General features: G+C 45.0%; 1 protein-coding gene across 1 annotated transcript in view; it reads right to left on the bottom strand.

Moving 5' to 3' along the window:
• Positions 1-225: 225 nt before the first annotated feature.
• The window catches only part of RELL2 (RELT like 2), a 102692-nt gene continuing 80137 nt past the window's right edge, over positions 226-22780 (bottom strand). The window contains 5 exon segments of the mRNA XM_063928609.1: positions 226-3099; positions 4775-4810; positions 20276-20699; positions 22068-22198; positions 22200-22257. Of these exon segments, the coding sequence (XP_063784679.1) occupies positions 4787-4810; positions 20276-20699; positions 22068-22198; positions 22200-22257 (637 nt within the window). The 3' untranslated portion in view covers positions 226-3099; positions 4775-4786.

Below are 22780 nucleotides of genomic sequence, written 5' to 3'. Positions count from 1 at the left end.
AAAATTATTCTAATTACTGTAATTATAATTTCTTGCGTCAATTAGAAATTAGGTTTTACACAAATGTATGAGGAATGTTGTGATGAGCCATTAATACAGTTGGCTGAGTATTGGACCAGGTAACAAGTGTGTTGTCATTTTTTGTGTACACAATATATATAGGTACAATTTAAAAAGGACCCATGGTATAGCAAAGGGGTGTGAAATATAAATAATAGAGATTCATGAAGGTACAAAACAGATACATTTATTCAGTTTCCTCTGTGAAGATACTTTAATTTGGTTTTCTATATTAATTACAGTACTTGCAATAGACAATTTATTTTATCCTTTATCCTAAGATAAATGTGTGGACAGTACAGGTGCCTAGCAGATCCCACTTACAATTAATGATGGGGTAGGTTTATACGATGACCTTGTACCTTCAGAATAATGTCTTACATATGTCTCTTGGGTCCCACAAAGGTTTTTTTCACCATAAGTGGAATTTATTTTGCATTCTAACCGTGCAACATCACCATCTCTTCAATCAGAATCCATATCCGGAGAGACAAAAAATGGCATTGTGAGACCAAAGTGACACGGTCACATTAAGTTAGGTTTCTCCATGTGCGTCTAGAAATGAATCTTCCTGCATTCCGAGTCACAAATCAATTTCACAGCCAGTTTAAAAGATGCCAAGAAACTTGTAGGAAGATTTTCAACAAACTGCGTCTTCCTATAAAAATGTTGGCTTCATGTTCACAGTACACTCTTCATGATATTTTTATTCCACTGGCTTCCATCGTGCGCAATTTCATATAGAAATCCACAACCAATTTGTATAAAAAACACACAAACTAAACCTGGCAATCATGTTACACAGCTATCCATTCACAGCGATCTCCGCCATAGTTTAGCTCACAGTCTAAGGGGCTCATTTATCAACGAGTGAAAAAACTTGTTGTGAATGATAAATGGTGCTCCAGACAATCAGCTCATAACTGTCATGTGTTTGAAAAATGACAGTTGGGAGCTGATTGGCTGGCACAGTATTTATCATACCTCTACCTCTCCCCATCTGACTCTCCACCTCCCTTCAAAACTTCAATCGGGCTCTCAAGACGTACTTCTTCATCAAACCCAGCCAACTCTCCTCCTAACCCTCTTGTCTATGCTCACTGTCTACCCCTTCTGTGTCACCCCAGTTTGTTAGCCCTTCACCTTTTAGATTGTAAGCTCGCAAGAGCAGGGACTTCTCCCCTCATGTGCCTTTCCTTCTCTTACTTACACTATCTTATAGTCCCTACTCCCTTTGATGGCACCTAACCCCTGGTTTTCCATACTGGTCTTCTATTGTCTTATACTGCAAGTGCTGTTTTGTTTATTTGTTTATGTACTCTGTAATGGGCGCTGCAGATATCTTGTGGCGCCATATAAATAAAGGATAATAATAATAATAATACGCAACAAGTTATATCATTCACAACGAGTTTTAGCACTCGTTGATAAATGGGCCCCTAAATTTTCTACCTATTTCACACTATGGGTCAATTTTATCACAAGCTAATTAACTTACCAGTGTGTTTTAGATTGTGGGAGGAAATCCACAAAAACACAGAGACAGTATACAAACTCTGCACAGAGTGGGCCCTAGTATGAAGTGAACCCATGACCCAAGGCTTTGGGACAGCAATGCTAGTAATGGTGCCACCACACTGTCGGCTTTCTACAAATCGGTTACTGATACTAAAGGTATCGTCAGATGTAAGAATAAGTCCTTGCTTTCGGAATAAACAATAGGTTATCCTGGTGCCAAACTGTGCTTGCTTTTGAAATGCACTCGTTTTTGTGGGACAACATTCTTTCATCAGTCATCAAGACTATGGGACGACTCAATGAGCCACAAATTACTCATAGCCGCGAGTAAGTGCGGCTATATGCTGTATTTACAATGCCCCATGACTCGTGGATTTTTTGCTTGCAGTCCCATAGGGCTGCAAGCAAAAATGTGCAAGTCCAGGACAGAAGGGGTGCGAGTTGCAATGCCGGGAAACACCACAACTCACGCTCTTTACAGGTAACTGAATGACCCCTATGATTGTTTCCCCATATTTTTTTGGGGCACCATGTAGACGTGAAAATTATTTGTTATATTACAATTGGAACAATTAATCCAAATCAGGTTGGGGAATTAAGTAAGCCTAGAGTCGAGCTGTATCACACCTTCTAAAGCAAACATTGTCCATAGCAACCAATCAGGTTCTAACTATCATTTTATAGAATATACTATACACTATTAGAATGTTTGTTTGCTATGGGCAACGCATTCACTTGTGATCTTTAGATGGTTTGATACATTTTCCCCCAAGTTTGAGACTTCCACTGGTTGATATGGTGGGAAAGCACAGAGCCTGATAAGCCCTTTAAACCTTCGTACTAGAACTCCCTACAAAGATGTTCATGGGTATACTACAAATTTGCATTGCCTGCTACAATTCCTAAGTCTGTCTTCACAGCCTATAAAAGATAAAATGAACGTGAGGACATTTGGGAAGCTCTGATGTTCTAAATGCAATATCTCAAAAAAGCTGGATGACTGCCTGGCATTACTGAGGGAATACACTGCATTCACTCACAGTGATAAATAGCTGAATACTGTTGATGCACTGAAGGACACTACAGATTAGGACTGAATGATGAGTGCAATAGTGGACAGTACATTTATAGCCTCACGGTCTTCTTCGCACAGTCATCTCCTGGCCAACTACCAAGATTCGAAAGCACTGGTGATGCACAGACACTTAGCTCTTATATAAGTGAGTAACAGTGGACTATAGGGAAATATATACACTGAGAGGTATGCAACCACAAAAAAACAGTGATCACTTCCTTTTAAAAATCCTAAAAGGTCTCTGGCCTTATATGTCCTTTCCAAGAGGAAAAACAAAGAGAACCTCCACTTGTTGTACTTGCTACAATGGCATCGTCTTTGATCTGGCACTCACGTAGAGCGTCATCTTGCTCTTCTACATTTCACTCTCCACTGGACAGACGAAGCTTTGTCTTCCCTTTAACGTCTAACGTGTCAGTTGCCTGAGGCGTGCGCTTGAGAAATTACTAAACATAAAGGAGAAAAGGCCAGGCTGTGAAAAATAAATGACTGCGAGTAAACAACATTATAAAAACAAAGGTGAGCATAAATATGCGATTCTATTTTCTGTCCGAGGCTGCTTATCATTATGGGTATGAATGGTAGAAAACAACAAATTTAACCTTGAAATTCTGAGCAGACTGCCAAATATCTCTCACTAAGGAGGGCAAATCATAACGCTTTATTCTTGTACATTTTAGGCACAAAATTATATTATAAAATGATCAATTGTACTGTACTTTAATTATGTTTTTTATGACCCACCTACCGTAATATATATTGGGTGAGAACTGACCTTCGGACATATAACTATTTTTTTTTCTCCAAGGCTCTTTAGTTTTTCTAGAATGATTTTGGAATAAGAATAGATTACTCATTATGCAAAAGCCTGCGAGATGCACAATTCCAGAAAGTCTGCCCGTATTTTTAAAGCGGCGATCATTTAAATGGCCACACTGTGAGATTTTCCTTATACTGTCAATGGAAATCTTTTTACCCCCAGCACTCCAAATGGAAATGGTGGAATCTGAACAGATGGCCAGGACTCTATATAATTGCAATGCAAATGAATGAAGCGCTATAAGCTAGAGGGACAATGCACAAAGAATCAACCAGAAACAGACTGATAGGACTACTAGTCCCATCATCACCACATATTATCATTATAGTGCAGCCAGCAGAGCATAGCCTCATTTCCCATCATGGTTTAATGACTGGGCACAGGAGGTTGAATATTTAAGCTTTGTGGACACAATATAACACTGTAGAACAATTTAACAATACAGGTTGAATATCCCTTATCCAAATATTCCGAAATACGGAATATTCCGAAATACAGACTTTTTTGAGTGAGAGTGAGATAGTGAAACCTTTGTTTTTTGATGGCTCAATGTACACAAACTTTGTTTAATACACAAAGTTATTAAAAATATTGTATTAAATGAGCTTCAGGCTGTGTGTATAAGGTGTATATGAAACATAAATGAATTGTGTGAATGTACACACACTTTGTTTAATGCACAAAGTTATAAAAAATATTGGCTATAATTACCTTCAGGCTGTGTGTATAAGGTGTATATGTAACATAAATGCATTCTGTGCTTAGATTTAGGCCCCATCACCATGATATCTCCTTATGGTATGCAATTATTCCAAAATACGGAAAAATCCGATATCCAAAATACCTCTGGTCCCAAGCATTTCGGATAAGGGATACTCAACCTGTATAGCCAAATCCCTAGCAAAGTATTAACAATTTACCCCTTTTTTTTACAGCGTAAACTGACAGCAACTCTAAACTGAGTGATTCCCAGCCTTCTCACCATGACTTGTGGCTTCTAGAAGCTCCTCGATCAAGGTGGCATTCGCTTGCATAGGAATGTGACTTCAAAGTTCAAACCTAACTCTATCTCATGGCGTGTGAAAGCCCAGCCAATCAGGATACAGATTAACGACAGGTGGTTGTCATAGGTTACATTTACCACTATAATGAGACTTTCACCTCTAAAGAAGCTAAAGCTGAACAGGACGGCCGCTAATAAAACCTACGGATAGATCTATATGTAACAAAATGTTGAGACATTAATAGCTTCTAAAATGTATGTATGTAACAGTGTAGAAAGGACCTCTCCAGTGACTTACATGGAATTGGTCTCAAGAGGAGTCTTCTTTGTTGGCCTGTGGCATAAACACAAAGATTATGATTATTTTCCAATATTATAGAAATTATATTACTGAAAGTCCAGGTCATGTTAATGTTAATGGAATTTGTATAACACTAAGCTTATATAGTCATCTGAAATGTATTTACTAATTAATGATTATCTTGGCTACAGTACTTTTATTTAAAAAAAACACACAAAAACATAGCATTTAATATTGACATAAAATACATTATAAATGCAAGACATTAAAGGCAATACACCAAAAAAAAAAAAAAACATACAAAAACAAGGGACCCTGAAAGTAACTGAAAAGCATAACTATAAGAAACCAAAATGGCAACACAAACATAGGCAACAAATACTCTATTCAGTCATAAACATCATCGGCCTTCATCCTCTCACTGGTCATCTCCAGACTCCAGTATCTGGCCTCCCTGGCAAATGCCTCTCTCCACTCTAATATATCCTTAATGCTGCTGCCTGGATCATCTTCCTCTCCAAACGTACTGCTTGCCACCGGTCCTGCCTACTGATTGCTTCTTCCCACTCCTGCCTTTCAAGATTTTGTCTGTGGAGCTTCCTACTTCTGGAATTCCCTACCTCTCCCCCTCAGACTCTCCACCCCTCTACAAAACTTTAAACGGGCTCTCAAGACCCACTTCTTCATCAAACCCAACTTTCATCCTAACCCTCTGTTCCATGCTCAGTGTCTACCACATCTGTGTCACCCCCTGTCTGTCTGCCCCTCTCCTTTAGATTGTAATCACTCACAAGCAGGGCCCTCTCCCCTCATGTACTTTTCCCTCTCTTGCTTAGACTATCTTCTACTCCATACTCCCTGCAACGACACCTTACCTCGGTTTCTGCCACCCTGATGCTTATCACAGTGTCATGTTCCCTGATGCAGCAATGTTTATATACAATGTATTTATCCTACATTGTCTTGTACTGTAAGTCATTGTTTTCTTGCTAATTGTTTTTGTACTTTGGGCCTAATTCAGACCAGATCGCTGTGCTGCAAATTTGCATAGGTCTGCGATCAGATAGTCGCCGCCCAGGGAGAGTGAAAATCCGATCCGTGCAAGTGTGCGAATGCATGCGTACGCCATGCGAAAACTTCACCAGGCAGCTGACATCTGCAAATCTAATCACAACTCACTCACCATCAAATGATTTTTCCAGTGTGTGCAGTCTGTGCGCAGCCCAGGACTTAAGGGCCCTAAACCATTGAAGATCTTACTGAACGATATGAACGTTCTAGTTCATCAATGAATGAGAACTCATTCATATCGTTCAGTGTGTAGGCACCAACGATGAACGATGCGCGGCCCCGCGTTGGTGCTGGGTCGCTTATGCATGCAGGCCAATATGGACAATTAGCATGCACTGCTATGGAGCTGGGTGACGTGGGGGAGTGAAGGAACTTCACTCCCCCCGTCACCTCCCTCCCGCCGCCGGGTCACCTGTCAGCCGTATCCGCCGTCGGGCAGCTCGGCGGTGGATCGCAGAGTATGTAGGGGGCAGTGCGATACAAACAGGCTGACTGGGGCCGGAGCTGACGTCACACACCCTCCCGGAAAACTCTTGGAAACGCCTGCGTTTTTCCTGACACTCCCAGAAAACAGCCAGTGACCACCCCCAAACGTTCTATTATTGTCAATCACTTTGCATACGCCTTGCGATCTTAATTTTGTCGGTTTGGGCTCACGCCTACGCACTGCGGTGCATATGCATGCGCAGTCATTCGATAATCGCCCACTGTGCAAATTCGCACAACAGCGATCAGGTCTGAATCGGGCCCCTGGTTAGGTGCTGCGGATCTCTTGTGGCACCATATAAATAAACTCTAACAAAAATAATCATCATCATCATCATCATCAACAACTGAGTAGAGAATACGTTACTTAAAAGGAATAGTACATCTAAAGTACTAGTTACCAGTAGACCTACTAAGATATATACAGGCATACCTTTATACATTTGAAATGGCTCATATTACAGATCTTGTTTCAGACTGGTTTATTAAAGCTTGATAGCAGAGAACCAATATCGTACTGACCACTGGACTTTCTAGATGTCATTCCTAAAGACCGCACACCAATGAAAACTTGGGATGGGGGGGGTCAGCCTTGGTTATGGCATGACAGAGGCTTGTTCAGTCTACTTTTCCATAAAATACAATGGTTATGGAATTTTTATAGAAGTACCTCCCAACCTAGGGCCTTATTCAGCTTCAGTTGCAGTTTTGCTAAATTAGCACAATTGCAAGTGCTTGCGATCGCATGATGGGGACCGCCCAGCACAGGGCAAGGCCGTCCAGCATGCAAATGGCCGCCAGCGAAGCGATTACACAAACCCGCCCCCGTTTTCGGCATCACACACCCGCAATGACACGTTGCCTCCCCCGACCACCATGCGAACACCTCTGCTTGTTAATCAGGCAGAGGCGTTTGCATTACTGAGGTGCGACTGCATCTCCCTGCCAGCACATGCGCAGTGCGGCCCCTGCGCCTGTGCACTGGGCCGCGATTCGGGAGTATGAGACCGCATCTCAGGTGCGTTGCATACTCAATAAGGCCCCTAATGCAAATCAGAATATACTGCACATGATCGTAGGACAGTCCTATGAATCTGGAACTGTTTTGCCAAAAGTGAGAGAGTTGGGAGTTATGCACAAGCCCATTTATATTCATACAGCCTTGTTTAAGCACAGAGGATATGACATTTTCGTACAGTATGATGTAAAATATTTTTGCTAACTTTAATATACACTTAGGGGGTAATTCAGACCTGTGCAAACTGGAGGGCGGGAGTAGCAAGTCTGCGCTGTATAGGACTGAGACAGCTGGCCATGTGGAGAGTGCCAGAGCTGCCTAAGGGCTCAGTACAAAAGTGCAAAATGAAAAAGGGGGTGTGCTCTCTCTACAATGGCGCTGGTCTCTCTTACGGTCACCTATGTATGTGGATAATACCAAGGTGTGAAAGTGTATGTTGAAACACACTGGTATGGTATATAAAATGGAATATAATACAATACTAGCCTACAATGTCTAAAAACAAGCAATACATAAAAAAACAAGTGGACTAGGAACAGGCCATGGGGGGAATGTGATCCTACCGATGCAGGTGGAGGAACCGCAGGTGTCAAATAAAGGCAGGCAATCAGGAAAACAGTCCGCCAAGGAGATACCTTGTGGCGCTGCCCACCCCCTGGACATTTGGCGGACTGGTTTCCTGATTGCCTGGAAGGGAATTCGATCAGAGGAGCCACCAGCAGGGTATTTCCCGGGGTACCCTGCCTTTATTTGACATCTGCGGCTCCTCCACCTGCATCGGTAGGATCACATTCCCCCCATGGCCTGTTCCTAGTCCACTTGTTTTTTTATGTATTGCTTGTTTTTAGACATTGTATGCTAGTATTGTATTAAATTCCATTTTATTTACCATACCAGTGTGTTTCAACATACACTTTCACACCTTGGTAATTCAGACCTGATCGCTAGGCTGCGTTTTCATACAGCGGGCAATCAGGCTGAAGTGTTCACAGCGGCTGAGTAAGTCCTGGGCTGCGCAGAGACTGCACAAGACCTGTTTGTACAGTTCTGCTACACATGCCGTCGCACACATGCACAGCTAAAATACACTCCCCCCGTAGGTGGCGACTCTCTGATCGCAGCAGTGCAAAAATTGCCTGCTAGTGATCAGGTCTGAATTAGGCCCTTAGTATGTGTGTAGTATGGTATGCCGGCGACCGGGCTCCCGGCGACCAGCATGCCGGCGACCGGGCTCCCGGCGACCAGAATACCGGCGCCGGGAGCCCAACCGCCGGCATACCGACAGCGTGGCGAGCGCAAATGAGCCCCTTGCAGGCTTGCTGCGCTCGCCATGCTGCGGGCACGGTGGCAATTTATTCTCCCTCCAGGGGAGTCGTGGACCCCCACAAGGGAAAAAATCTGTCGGTATGCCGGCTGTCGGGATTCCGCCGCCGGTATTCTGTGCGCCGGGATCCCGACAGTTGGCAACCTGAAGACCACCCCTTAGTATTAGGTACATTTATATTAGGTTTCTAAAGTGAATTACTCCTACAATTTGCTCTCTAGCAATCTGAATTTGACAAGGCTTATTGTACTTAAAGGGCATTAAAGGGTAAAATGTGGCATACAGAAGCTATCCATATGAATGTAAAGGCATTCTGTAGTTTTACACATTAGACATAAGTGGAATTTTCTAAATTCTTCCACCAAATATAAACATTTCACATATGAATGCAGATTTTTGCACATTATTTTTTCCAGTAGAATTTGTCGTCACAGTAACTATGTTCATCTCTATTAAGAACTCGTATTGTGAACACCTTGTTTAATTTCACCCCACATATCAGGGTGTATCTTAATGTGTCATAAATTTTACAATATGAATTCTGCAGTTCTCTGAACGTTCCTTCACACATCGGCCGGGATGTAATGGGAGCCGATAACGGCAAAATGCTGGTTGTTTGCAGCTATTGCCTCAAACTTCGGGCATTTTGCATAGTCGGCTAATGTAATAGCGAACGCAAAGCGGCTTTTTCTGAGGTTTTCAGCTCTAAAGTGGAGAGCCCGATAAAAAGTTGGATCCAGATGTTTTGGCCACGTTAAGGGGTCTATTCCATTGATCCGACAAGCCGGAAAAAAAAAATTCCGACTTTTTTAGGTCGAATCTGGATTCAACCTATTCAAGTCATTTGCCGTTTTTCCAACTTGTTGGAAATTCCAACTTGTCAGAATACACGTGGAGCAGCGGATTAGCCGAGGATCCACATATATATTGTCGGATTTGCGGGCGTTACCGACAGGTTTTTGGTCCGTTTCCGACAATGCCGATCAGACTTTAAAAAAAGTCGGATCAGCATTGTTGAAAATGGGCTAAACCTGTCAGAAATGCCCAGAAATTGAATAGTGCAGTGTCAGATCCTCTCCGTCGGAGAGGATCCGACACCAATTGAATAGACCCCTAAGTATACAACATGGCCAATGTAATGAAGTCCGATATTGCAAGTCAGAATTTAGAGGTGTTTTTTTGTTCCGACTTTGTTATGCAAATGTTAGAAATCAATTATAAGTACACTTTTCAAGCACCGTTGCAATAATTAAACACTTTCCAATACATTTTGACACTTAAAAACCCACAAAACCTTTGATCTGTAAAAATGCTCAATGTACTGTACATGTAATTTTTACATTATTTTCCCCTGGAAATGTGTATTAGAGGCATATAAATGTACTAAGTTGCACAAGCAGTTCCAGCTGAATCCAATGATATGTGACATGCCTATATTTTGTGTGTAATTTCCAAATACTCTACGTACAATACTGTACTTTATTTTATCTTTTTAAATGCGTCATAGACGCAAATGAATGTACTAGGTCACACAAGCAGCTTATGCTGATTTAAATGATATGCGGCATGGCTATATTCAGTGTGTAATTGCGACTGTATCTAATTATGTTATAGTGTATGGGTGGAATACATTGTAGCATAACATTCTGTATGCAAATACAGTTGCTATTACACAAAGAATATAGGCATGCTGCATATAATTTTAAACAGCAGGAGCTGCTTATGCGTCCTATTCGCAGCCCTTCGTTTTAGAAGTGAATAGGATGCACAACCAGCTACTGGGGGTTTATTTACTAAGATTCGTGTTTTTGCCGAATTGGTGGTAGTTTGAACTCGAATTTTATCGGTCGTATCTTTCTGCAACATTTTGAAATCATTTTCGGTAATTTACTAAACTGCCGAGTTTTCATTTTTCATATTTTCCGATGTCGATGTTATTCGTATTGTCGGGCAGTGTTTTACGGGAGTGATTAGTAAAACACTGCCGGACACAACACAATGAAGCCCGGCCGGATCAGTGAGATCTGTGCAGGGCTTCATTATGTAGAGTGTGAGAAGTATTTAAACAGTTAAAAAAAAAAAAAAGATTGTCTGGGGTCCCCTTCCTAAGCATAACCAGCCTCAGGCTCTTTGAGCCGGTCCTGGTTGTTTAAATACCGGGGGGAAATTGCCTGGGGTCCCCCTGTATTTAGACAACCAGCACCGGGCTCTTGGGCCGGCCCCGGTTCCAAAAATACGGGGGACAAAAGACGTAGGGGTCCCCCGTATTTTTAAAACCAGCACAGGGCTCCACTAGCCAGAAATATAATGCCACAGCCAGGGGACACTTTTATACTGGTCCCTGCGACCGTGGCATTACCCCTCCAACTAGTCACCCCTGGCCAGGGTTCCCTGGAGGAGTGGGGACCCCTTAAATCAAGGGGTCCCCCCTCCAGGCACCCAAGGACTGGGGGTGAAGCCGAGGCTGCCCCCCCATCCCTGGGCGGTGGATGGGGGGCTGATATAAGAATACTGTCTTATGTTGAAGTACTACAAGTCCCAGCAATCCCCCCCCCCCTTGCTGGTACTTGGAGAACCACAAGTACCAGCATGCAGGGAAATAACGGGACCACTGGTACCTGTCGTTCTACAGCAAAAGAAATACCCAAATAAAAAAAATACACACACACACCGTGACAATATAACTTTAATTAACATACATGCACACTTACACACTCGCACATACTTACCAAGTGTCCCACGGAGCCCCTTGGTCATTGGGTATATTGAATATTGTGAAACTCAACGTAGTACTATCAGTCTAGGTGGTGGTTTGAAAAGATTGTTAAGCATAAGCGAGCTTTGTTGAAAGTTCACAAAAGAATTCTGCAACGTCTTTTAAAGGTCACCTGCGGTATTAATAACAGCCTGAGTGCCACAGTTCTCCTACACAAGTTTGAAGAGGCATTAAAAGCCATTAGTAACTGCTAATGTTTGGGCTTGTGTCCAACAACCTGCAACTCATCCATTACTGAGAAGGGAAGTTTATGCTCTACACTCAGAGGACCCTGACATCATCTAAATGGTATCTGGTCTCTCGGTCGACCACACTTAGGTCGACAGTCATTAGGTCGACAACTATTGGTCGACGTGAATTACGTTAACATGGTCTATAGGTTGATATGGTCACTAGGTTGACATGTACTAGGTCGACATGGAAAAAGGTCGACATGAGATTTTTTAAAAAAATTGTCTTTTTTTAACTTTTTCATACTTTACAATCCACGTGGACTACAATTGGGAACGGTAACCTGGCAAGGCGACACGGTGCACTAATTGGGATTCCCGGTCACTTTTACAAAGAAAACGACACCATTTAAAAAACAAACCCCATGTCGACCCCTTTTCCACGTCGACCTCGTTCATGTCGACCTAATGACTGTGTCGACCTATTTCATGTGTCGACCTAGTCACTATCGACCAATAGTGGTCGACCTAATGACTGTCGACCCTATGATCCACATCCATCTAAATGCCTGGAGTCCACAGGAAAGTCCTGGCACTCTGGCCACCAATACAAATGTTACCATATTGTGTGTCGATTACGTCTGTTCAATGGCCCTCATTCCGAGTTGTTCGCTCGGTATTTTTCATCGCATCGCAGTGAAAATCCGCTTAGTACGCATGCGCAATGTTCGCACTGCGACTGCGCCAAGTAACTTTACTATGAAGAAAGTATTTTTACTCACGGCTTTTTCTTCGCTCCGGCGATCGTAATGTGATTGACAGGAAATGGGTGTTACTGGGCGGATACACGGCGTTTCAGGGGCGTGTGGCTGAAAACGCTACCGTTTCCGGAAAAAACGCAGGAGTGGCCGGGGAAACGGTGGGAGTGCCTGGGCGAACGCTGGGTGTGTTTGTGACGTCAACCAGGAACGACAAGCACTGAAATGATCGCACAGGCAGAGTAAGTCTGGAGCTACTCTGAAACTGCTAACTCGTTTGTAATCGCAATATTGCGCGTACGTCGGTCGCAATTTTAAGAAGCTAAGATTCACTCCCAGTAGGCGGCGGCTTAGCGTGTGTAACTCTGCTACATTCGCCTTGCGAGCGAACAACTCGGAATGAGGGCCAATAATTTTAAAAGAACAAAAGACAATTTTAGGCATATAATGTCCGTAAGTGTTACCAATGGTTTCCTGTAGTGAGAGGCTTTTCCTCAGTCTACGTAGGAAACATATCTGTTTGCATGAGAACAGATGCTGGAATTTGCTGCAGCGACAGTAGGGGGAATTCTTATCCTGCTCACTGTAATGTCCATAGAATTAAATGCATTGTAATCCTGTTTGACTAGAGCTTAATAAATTCTGCTGTTTTAATCACACGCCTGGGGAAATGCTAACATAACTGGATGACATAGTGAGTTTTACACACAGAATAAAAGGAATTTAATGTGTAGTTGCTAATTGTTGCTAATTAGAGACAGGGGCGTATTTACCCATTGGCCAGGATGGCACTCGCTAGGAGTGCCAGGCAAGGAGGGGGCGCCGCCTGGCAGTGCCATCCACGGCCAGGGGGTAGAATCCAGTAGTACTGTCAGACTTGGTGACTATCTGTTAGTGCCGGCGGCACTCAACATAAACTACAGCTCCCAGCATCCCTTGTAGCCGGGAGCTCCGGGAGCTGTAGTTTATTTTGAGTCTGATTGATCACTAGTGCAGTGCTGTGCCGCTGGACACCGGCGACGGCAGTAACAGACAGTCACAAGGTACAATCCGGATTAAGGGAGGGGAGGGGTGGCACAAGACTGCACTGCACGGCATTGACCTTCGGGAAGTAGACAGAGTGGAAGCAGGGGGGCAGGGCTACACGGCACTCAGTCAGTGCCAGGCAACCCAGCAGCATGGAGGAGAGAGGGAGAGGACAAGGAGCTAATAAAGTAGATGCATTGAGTGTACCCTGTCTGTGAAGTGAGGGGGTAAACACTATATAGTCTGTCTGTGCGTGTGTCTGTGACTGCATTTATGTATGTGACTATATGTGTATGTATGTTTGTGTGTGTATAAGTATCTACTGTATTTATGTGTGTATTAGTGTGTAACTATGTATGTGAATAAGTGTGTAACTATGTATATATGTGACTGTATATATGTGTGCATCTGTATAACTATTTGTATATACTGTGTGTGACAGTATGTATGTAAGTGTATATGTGTGTGTCTATGGGCAGGATCAGAGGTAATAATGGCAGTGGGGTTATTCGGTGAGGATTGCAGATTCTGCTCAAAAGCAGAATCTGCAATCCTTTCTATTGCATGCTGGGGGATGCTCATCCATCGCAGGGCAAGGCCGTCCAGCATGCTGAATAGCCTGCTCAGCGACTGCAATTTAATTTGGTTGCAGAAACTGTGGAAGACCCCCTGCAGCTGCAGCTAGGCCGCGTATGCAGGTAGTCCACCGCCATTTTTCACATAGGGGTGGCTACATAGGGGTGGCTACGTGTGATGTCACTCAGCCACCCCGAAAATGCAGACAGCCCGACCCCGTTTTCTCCACGCCGTCCCTGCAATGGTCCTTCATCACCCCCCCGCCCTCCTCGTGAACGCCTCTGCCTGTCAATCAGGCAGAGGTGTTTACAGCCAATGTGATTCAATCGATGGAGCACTGAGAACAGGGATGTTGCAGTCGCATACCTGAATGCGGTTTGACCTCATCCCACTTATAAAAATAGAAATATATTTATTAGCACTGGTCCATATTTCTATTTTCTATTTGCATTCCCCATATGCCTTCTATAGACAGTGTTTCCTATAGGGGTACTACTGTGTGGCATAACGTGAATAAGAGACACTACTGTGCGGTGCAATATTATACTGTGTGGCATAATTTGAATTGGAAGTACTATTGTGTGGCCACGCCCCTTTCCCACAAGGCCATGCCCTTTTTTTTTATACACCCTCCTTATTTCAAAAATGTGGGGGGGAGGGGGCACCAGCCCTTACTTTGCCTGGGGCGCTCAGACCCCTAGATACACCCCTGATTAGAGAGACAATGGTACGCGACAATACTATGTACAGCTTTCTGTTGTACACGGAAGCTTTATGCCCTATTCCAAGATGGCCACCGAGATTTCTACTGAGCATGTTCGGAGGCCATCTTGAGACTGCGAACAGTAACAGAAGTGTCCTGCTTAGCTCCTATGAGAGACCTTGGTACCAAACACTACCCGTTTGCAGTGTACACTCACCGACTAGTATGAAACCCCACTCCACTCTAACTCTGCTCCATCACCAGTGTACTTGTAACAGTGAGTACAGCTGTACCTGCTACAAATAAACCAACACCACTGCTCAAGTAACTGGGCTGTTCATAGTTTGAGTCATCTGTTGGTGTTTCCAACTATATATACCCTACTTCCAGTGTAAATTATGATAAGGTTTTTAAATGTAGTTTTAGTTGCTTTTTTTGCTTTGTTTTAGTTAGGACTTAGGGGAGCTATACTAAGCAGCAGGGCCGGACTGGCCATCTGGCACTTCTGGCAGATGCCAGAAGGGCCGATGGCCACGTGGGCCGGTCCAGCGGTCACTGAGACGCGCTGCCGCTCAGTCCGGCGGCAGCGCGTCTCAGCTGTCAGGCTTGGAGAGCTGTGAGGGACGGGGGTCAGAACGCCGGGCGCCCGCCAGCACGGCTGTGTCTGGCGCGGCGCGTATAGCGGACTTCAAAGCAGCCGCCGGTTCGTGAGCCAATCAGAGCTCGCGGACCGGCAGCCAATCAGAAGCCGCCGGTCCGCGAGCTCTGATTGGCTCACGAACCGGCGGCTGGTTTGAACGCTATACGCTGCCGCGCCAGACACAGCCGTGCTGGCGGGCGCCCGGCGTTCTCACCCCCGTCCCTCACAGCCCGGAGGAGGAGGAGCAGCAGCAGCAGCAACAGCAGCAGTGCAGCAGCGGTAAGCAGCTGCAGCACTGGCTGCTGTGGGGGCAATTGTATACCTGGCACTGTGGGGGCAATTGGCTGGCACTGTGGGGCATTTGTATACCTGGCACTGTGGGGGGCATTTGTGGATCTGGCACTGTGGGGGCATTTGTGTACCTGGCACTGTGGGGGCAATTGTTTACCTGGCACTGTGGGGGCAATTGGTTACCTGGCACTGTGGGGGCATTTGTATACCTGGCACTGTGGGGTCATCTGTATACCTGGCACTGCGGGGGCATTTGTATACCTGGCACTGTGGGGGCATTTGTGGATCTGGCACTGTGGGGGCATTTGTATACATGGCACTGTGGGGGCATTTGTATACCTGGCACTGTGGGGGCATTTGTATACCTGGCACTGTGGGGGGCATTTGTGGATCTGGCACTGTGGGGGCATTTGTGTACCTGGCACTGTGGGGGCAATTGTTTACCTGGCACTGTGGGGGCAATTGTTTACCTGGCACTGTGGGGGCAATTGTTTACCTGGCACTGTGGGGGCAATTGTTTACCTGGCACTGTGGGGGCATCTGTATACCTGGCACTGTGGGGGCATTTGTATACCTGGCACTGTGGGGGCATTTGTATACCTGGCACTGCACTATCGGGGGCATATAATGTAAATTTCGACTCATACCGGGTGCTGTAATGTGAATTTTGTCTCATACTGTGTGGTATAATGTGAAAGGGGCAGCAGTACTAGATAGTATAAGGGGTCCTACTATTGTGGTGCATAATGCGTATAATGGGTGTATGGTGTGGTAAATTACACTGAAGACCACATCCCCTTTTGAGTGACCACGCCCCTTTGAGTGACCACGCCCCCTTTTCCGGAGCGCGCGCGCTTAATTACAAGCCTCACATTTCCATACCCCCACTTAAAAATTTCCACTTCAACCACTGGTTGTGTATATTTTAATAGAGAATGATGTACACCTGTATGTTGTTAGAATATTACCGTATATACTCGAGTATAAGTCGACCCGAATATAAGCCGAGGCACCTAATTTTCCCCCAAAAAACTGGGAAAACTTATTGACTCGAGTATAAGCCTAGGGTGGGAAGTGCAGCTCTAGCCGTACACAGCCCTCATACTGCCAGATATGCCCCCCAGTGCCAGATATGCCCCCACAGTGCTAAATATGCCCCCATGGTGCCAGATATTTGCCCTCATAGTGCCAGATATGCCCCCACATTGCCAGATACACATATTCCCCCACGGTGCCAGATATGCTCCCACAGTGCCAGATATGCCCTCATATACAGATATGCCCTCATAGTGCCAGTCTATGCCCCCACAGTGCCACATATGCCCTCATACTGCCAGATAATCCCCCACAGTGCCACATATGCCCTCATAGTGCCAGATATGCCCCCACAGTGCCAGATATGCCCCCACAGTGCCACATATGCCCTCATACTGCCAGATAATCCCCCACAGTGCCACATATGCCCTCATAGTGCCAGATATGCCCCCACAGTGCCACATATGCCCTCATACTGCCAGATAATCCCCCACAGTGCCACATATGCCCTCATAGTGCCAGATATGCCCCCACAGTGCCAGATATGCCCCCACAGTGCCAGATATGCCCTCATACTGCCAGATAATCCCCCACAGTGCCACATATGCCCTCATAGTGCCAGATATGCCCCCACAGTGCCAGATATGCCCCCACAGTGCCACATATGCCCTCATACTGCCAGATAATCCCCCCACAGTGCCACATATGCCCTCATAGTGCCAGATATGCCCCCACAGTGCTACATATGCCCCCACAGTGCCAGATACCGTATGCCCTCATAGTGCCAGATATGCCCAGCCCCCAACTACCCCCCCCCCCCCGACACACCCGCGCTCCCCCCTCCCGTAGCCTATCTCTACTCACCATCAATGATGGGGCACGGGAGTGCAGGCAGCGGCAGGCGGTGCGGGCAGCGGTGGCCGGCCTTGGGACAGAACGCAGCGGCTGAGGAGGCGGGCGGCGCGGCGGTGCTTCAGCGAGCATGGAGAGGGAGAAGGATGGCTGCAGCAGCGTCACTGGTTGATGCACCAATTACAGTGCGCTGCTGCGGCTCCCGAGTCCCCCTCCCTCCTCCTCCCCCTTCCCTCATGGCTGCTCCCTGCGCTCTGCTCCTGCACAGGACTCCGGGAGCATCACTCGAGTATAAGCCGAGGGGGAGCTTTTTCAGCACAAAAAATGTGCTGAAAAACTCGGCTTATACTCGAGTATATACGGTAATTATATTTGTAAGAACATAGACTAATAAGTGGGAGGAGTCAGGAATAGTAAGGGGAGGAGTCACAGAGGTGGGCCTGTGTGCTTCAAAAATGCCAGGGCCTATTTTTAGTCCCAGTCCGGCCCTGCTAAGCAGTGATAAGAGTGGAGAAATGAGCCAGTGGAGAAGTTGCCCATGGCAACCAATCAGCTGCTCTGTAAGTATGCAAATTCTAAATGTTATTTCAATGCTGATTGGTTGCCACGGGCAACTTCTCCACTTGCTCACTTCTCCACTCCTTTCACTGCTTAGTACATCTACCTTTATTCAGTCTGATATTAGTCCTGAAATAAACTGTAGTCGACAAATACTTTTAGTCCAAATTTTTGTCGATAACACTGCTTTGAAGTAACATTTATCAAGTGCATTCTATACAGTTATATGCAGCAGCTGATTGGCTGCCATGGCACTCTTCTCCACTCTTATAACCAGAGCTGGCCTTAGCTATAGGCAGGCTAGGCATTTGCCCCCTAGGGCATCCAAGCATGTCTAGGGGCATCCAAGCATGTCCCTGCAGTATCTCATGCTGGGAGGGACAGTCTGCAAACTAACTGTTACTTTTCAAATGTATTCAATCAGTACTTGTATACACTGCTGTTAACATTTATCAAATAGAATGCACACTCCCTTGAACTCCCTCCGACATGCTTGAATGCCCCTGACTTGTGAGAACTCAGACAGCAGAAGCCAAGTAACTGCAATTCCTGGACCTGTGACATTTTCACTGACTATATAAGGTTATTATGATACCACATGTGTATTGTGGAAGACTGCTCCACATAAATCTGACATCACCTATACTGCTTGTGCACATGATGGGGGGTGGGGGGGGACCTTCTATCCTGTGGCCCTTATCCCTGTGCAAACCCCAGGTGTCTGCAGGGATCTACTGTAACATGGGCAGTGTTCTCCCCACACTGTATTTCTCCGTTAGTCAATGCCGTAAAATTCCCTTGCCACCCAGCACTGTAACGTGGTCAGTAAGTTGCAATGCGCTATTTACTAATGTGGGGCATATGTGTAAGGTGAATTGCTGTGTGGAATTATGTGTATTATGGTCATTACTAATGTGGGGCATATGTGTAAGGTGAATTGCTGTGTGGAATTATGTGTATTATGGCCATAACTAATGTGGGGCATATGTATAAGGTGAATTGCTGTGTGGAATTATGTGTATTATGGGCATTACTAATGTGGGGCATATGTGTAAGGTGCATTACTGTGTGGAATTATGTGTATTATGGGCATTACTAATGTGGCGCATATGTGTAAGGTGCATTACTGTGTGGAATTATGTGTATTATGGGCATTACTAATGTGGGGCATATGTGTAAGGTGAATTGCTGTGTGGAATTATGTATATTATGGTCATTACTAATGTGGGGCATATGTGTCAGGTGAATTGCTGTGTGGAATTATGTGTATTATGGGCATTACTAATGTGGGGCATATGTGTAAGGTGCATTACTGTGTGTAATTATGTATATTATGGGCATTACTAATGTGGGGCATATGTGTCAGGGGCATTATTGTGTGGAATTATGTATATTATGGGCATTACTAATGTGGGCATATGTGTAAGGTGCATTACTGTGTGGAATTATGGACATTACTGTGGGGCACTATGCAGGGTTGAACTGGCCCACAGGGGCACAGGGAAAAACCCCAGTGGGCCCCACTGCCTGAGTGTTGCTTGGTCAGATGCAGAACTAGCGGCCGTGCTAGGGGGCACCAGCCAACATTTTGCCTAGGGCATCAAATTGGTTAGGGCTGGCTCTGCTTATAACTGCTTCAAACATCTACCACAGCCTATAAAATGACAGTTAGGAGCTGATTGGTTGGTATTTTGGTCCACTTTATCTCTTTCTTTGATACATCTCTCTTTTTCTAGATCTGTATTGGGACCAATATAAGAGGAAAACACCAACTATTCAGAGCCTGACGTGACCAGTGCAGATAGGCTGTTTTGTTGTTTTGTCCTTATATAGGCCCATTGATCGAATCATTCATTAAAGGCTTTAGTTGTAGGCACGTAAGGAGAAAACATTATTCCCTAGTGACAATATACAAATAAGCAGTTCTTATTTGGAAGTAGCCATCCTTTGTAAATTACATTTACATATTTTGAATATGAGTTCCTAATTTGCATATGAAAAGGAATTACTTGCTGACACTGCCATGCCCGGGACAAAAAAATGATCCTTTAATCTTTGCTGCCCATTGTCTTTATTTTCACACAGGTCTATGGCCCTTCCATTTCCCCCAAAAATAAAAAAAATATTAATTCTGCACCAGTAATTCAACTTTTTTTTTTTTAAAAACCACAATAGTGTAATAGGATGATAAACACGAACTCTGCAGTGTCTGACCTGTTTTCCTGCTGCGTCTGTATTTTTCCCTTTCTGCTGTTCCCGTCCTCTGAGCTGAAGCACATCTACCCTCTCCCGCTGGGCCGCTGTTTGCTCCGGAGCACTACTCCGTCTATCTTTGGTTCCTTTGCCCTTTGTCAATTTTATTCCGGCTTTGCCCTCCAAGTGCTTCAGTCCATTGCTGTCGGCCAGCTTGATCTCAGCATCTTTTCTGACCGGTGACTTATCTACTGGCACTGCTTCTGGTCCATTCTGGGACAGCTCCAGTGTCCCTTGGCCAAACTGAACGGAAATACCATTTTTAGGCTTTGTTCCCTGCTGCTCTTCAGGATCTTTGTCAGAAGAGAAGGTCTCACTGCAGACGTTTGGATCATCCTGTGACCCTTGAATGCTGGATTTCTTTCCGATGTGGGTAACTCTAAACCTAGAACACAAAAATAAAGCATTGTCAAACATCTTTTGGTTAAGCATATAGGAAACCATGTACAAAGTGGAAATGTCCAATTCTCACTCAATAAAGGGACTCCAATTTTCTACCAGTCTACAGGTTTTATCCTATAACACTTTTAGTGCCTTCATCTTGCAAACAAAAGAATAGAAGGAGCTATGTCATAAAAAGCTTCAGAAACAAAAAGTGCAAAGTTGCCTAATGTAGTGGAACGTCTGGAAAACGTAGAAAACAATGGTAAATCTCCCGCTGCCATGAGAGCCGAGATGAAGATACTGGAATTGCGATTCTCTGCGAAATTGCCCGGATGAGCATGCGCAAGTCTAATGACACAGTGTGAGGACATGGAGCTTCACTGAATGGACCCTTTCCTCTCTGGCTGAGCCACAGGCAGCCTACTAGTGATGCCTAACCAGAACTGAACCACCGTACTCTAAGTGCAAGTCACCAGCCATACTTACTTGTTTGACTGACTGAGATATATCGGAGTGTTTCATGTAAGGATAAACTTCTCCATACAACTGTTTCAAAGGCTGTATTAAAAGACACTCAGAGCGATGCAATAAAAATCTACATGTACAAGCGACACATGTAATAATAGGGATCCTATCAGCATACTGTCGGGGGAAGGGGGGGGGGGAGGGAGTTGGGTTAGCCTTGAGGAGTGGGGGGGGGGGGGGGGTTGGGATTAGGCTGTGGGGAGGGATGTTTAGGCATTACAGTGGGAGGGTTAGGCTGTGTGTGTGTGTGTGTGTGTGTGTGTGTGTGTGTGTGTGTGTGTGTGTGTGTGTGTGTGTGTGTGTGTGTGTGTGGGGTTAAGGTTAGGCACAACCTGGTAGGGTTATGCTGCGGGAGAGGGATTTAGAGTTAGGGTCAGGCTGCTGGAGGGTTAGAACACTTACCTAACAGGTGTCGGGATCCTGCGTGTTGGGATGCCGCTGTCTGTATTCTGACGACCGGCATCCCAAGCGCCGGGATTCCGATACCATCCCAGAATAAGAACAGTGTCAGTCTCTCATACTTGAATGTAAGTCATAAATAAGGCTAAATAAAGTATTTTCAGAGATGAAATGAATGTTGATTTTAAAGCAAAGTAGGGACCTAAGACTGTGCTATGAGAGCTCCAAATATATAGGTGCCTATGTGCCCTATTAGTAGGTGGAGACTGCAGAGGGGAGGGTACAGTAGCCGCTTGTACACTGGGCGGCCCATCAATAAACAAAGCTATTCCCCACATCAGTGAATACAGATACCAATGTTACTTACAGTATATATGCACAGCAACTAGATATACTGTAGCTTCACTCCAATTATTAAAATGGTTTTTTTGTTATTAGGAGATACCTTCCAACAGAGAATACTGTGACTTCCCCCGGATGCGACTTTCCTTTGCTGTCCTTTGACCGTCCCATACGGTGTAGCAGACTCCGTTTCTTGCGGGAACAGTGCATGCAGGGAGCTTGGGCTGACCGAAGTGTGTACTGTGTGGTGGTGAGGAGGTCCGGCATCCTGGCTTTCGCGGTGTGGGCATAAACTGAGTAAGAGGCAGAAGGAGGAGAGGGAACCTGTTGTTATAATCATTAGCAACCATATTTTGCATTCATTATGCATTTATCTTTCGTTTTTGCTATTGCGCAATTCCTTATATAAACGCAACAAAAACAGCACTCAAAACGTAACCAAAATAAAAAGTTTGCCGGTGTATGACAAACTAGTCTTGTGGATTCACATTACTTATTCCAGTACAATCGTGTTTATTTCCCCTTGTCTTTCCAGTGCCATAGCAGGGAAGTATGCTGCATTATCTTTAACCCCCCAGCATCTGCTCCCTTTCAGGCCTTACATTTTCTAGGCTGACCATATTATCCCTTTAACCTGGGACACAAATTAATTATACAGGTTCTGTGGTTACTTAAAATAAGGTGAAATGCAGGCTTGTAGTCAACCAGCCACAGACCCTGTGCAGTGGCAAACGCAGGATTTGCATGGGGGGGTTTCCAGAACTGGGCGGAGCCAATCACGGGGGTGGGGACTGAGGTGACCCAGTATATGCTGGG

This window comes from Pseudophryne corroboree, chromosome 6 (genome assembly GCF_028390025.1).
Source record: "Pseudophryne corroboree isolate aPseCor3 chromosome 6, aPseCor3.hap2, whole genome shotgun sequence".
NCBI classification, from domain to species: domain Eukaryota; kingdom Metazoa; phylum Chordata; class Amphibia; order Anura; family Myobatrachidae; genus Pseudophryne; species Pseudophryne corroboree.
The sequence above is the reverse complement of the archived record's forward strand: the minus strand, read 5'-3'. Positions and strand labels throughout refer to the sequence as shown.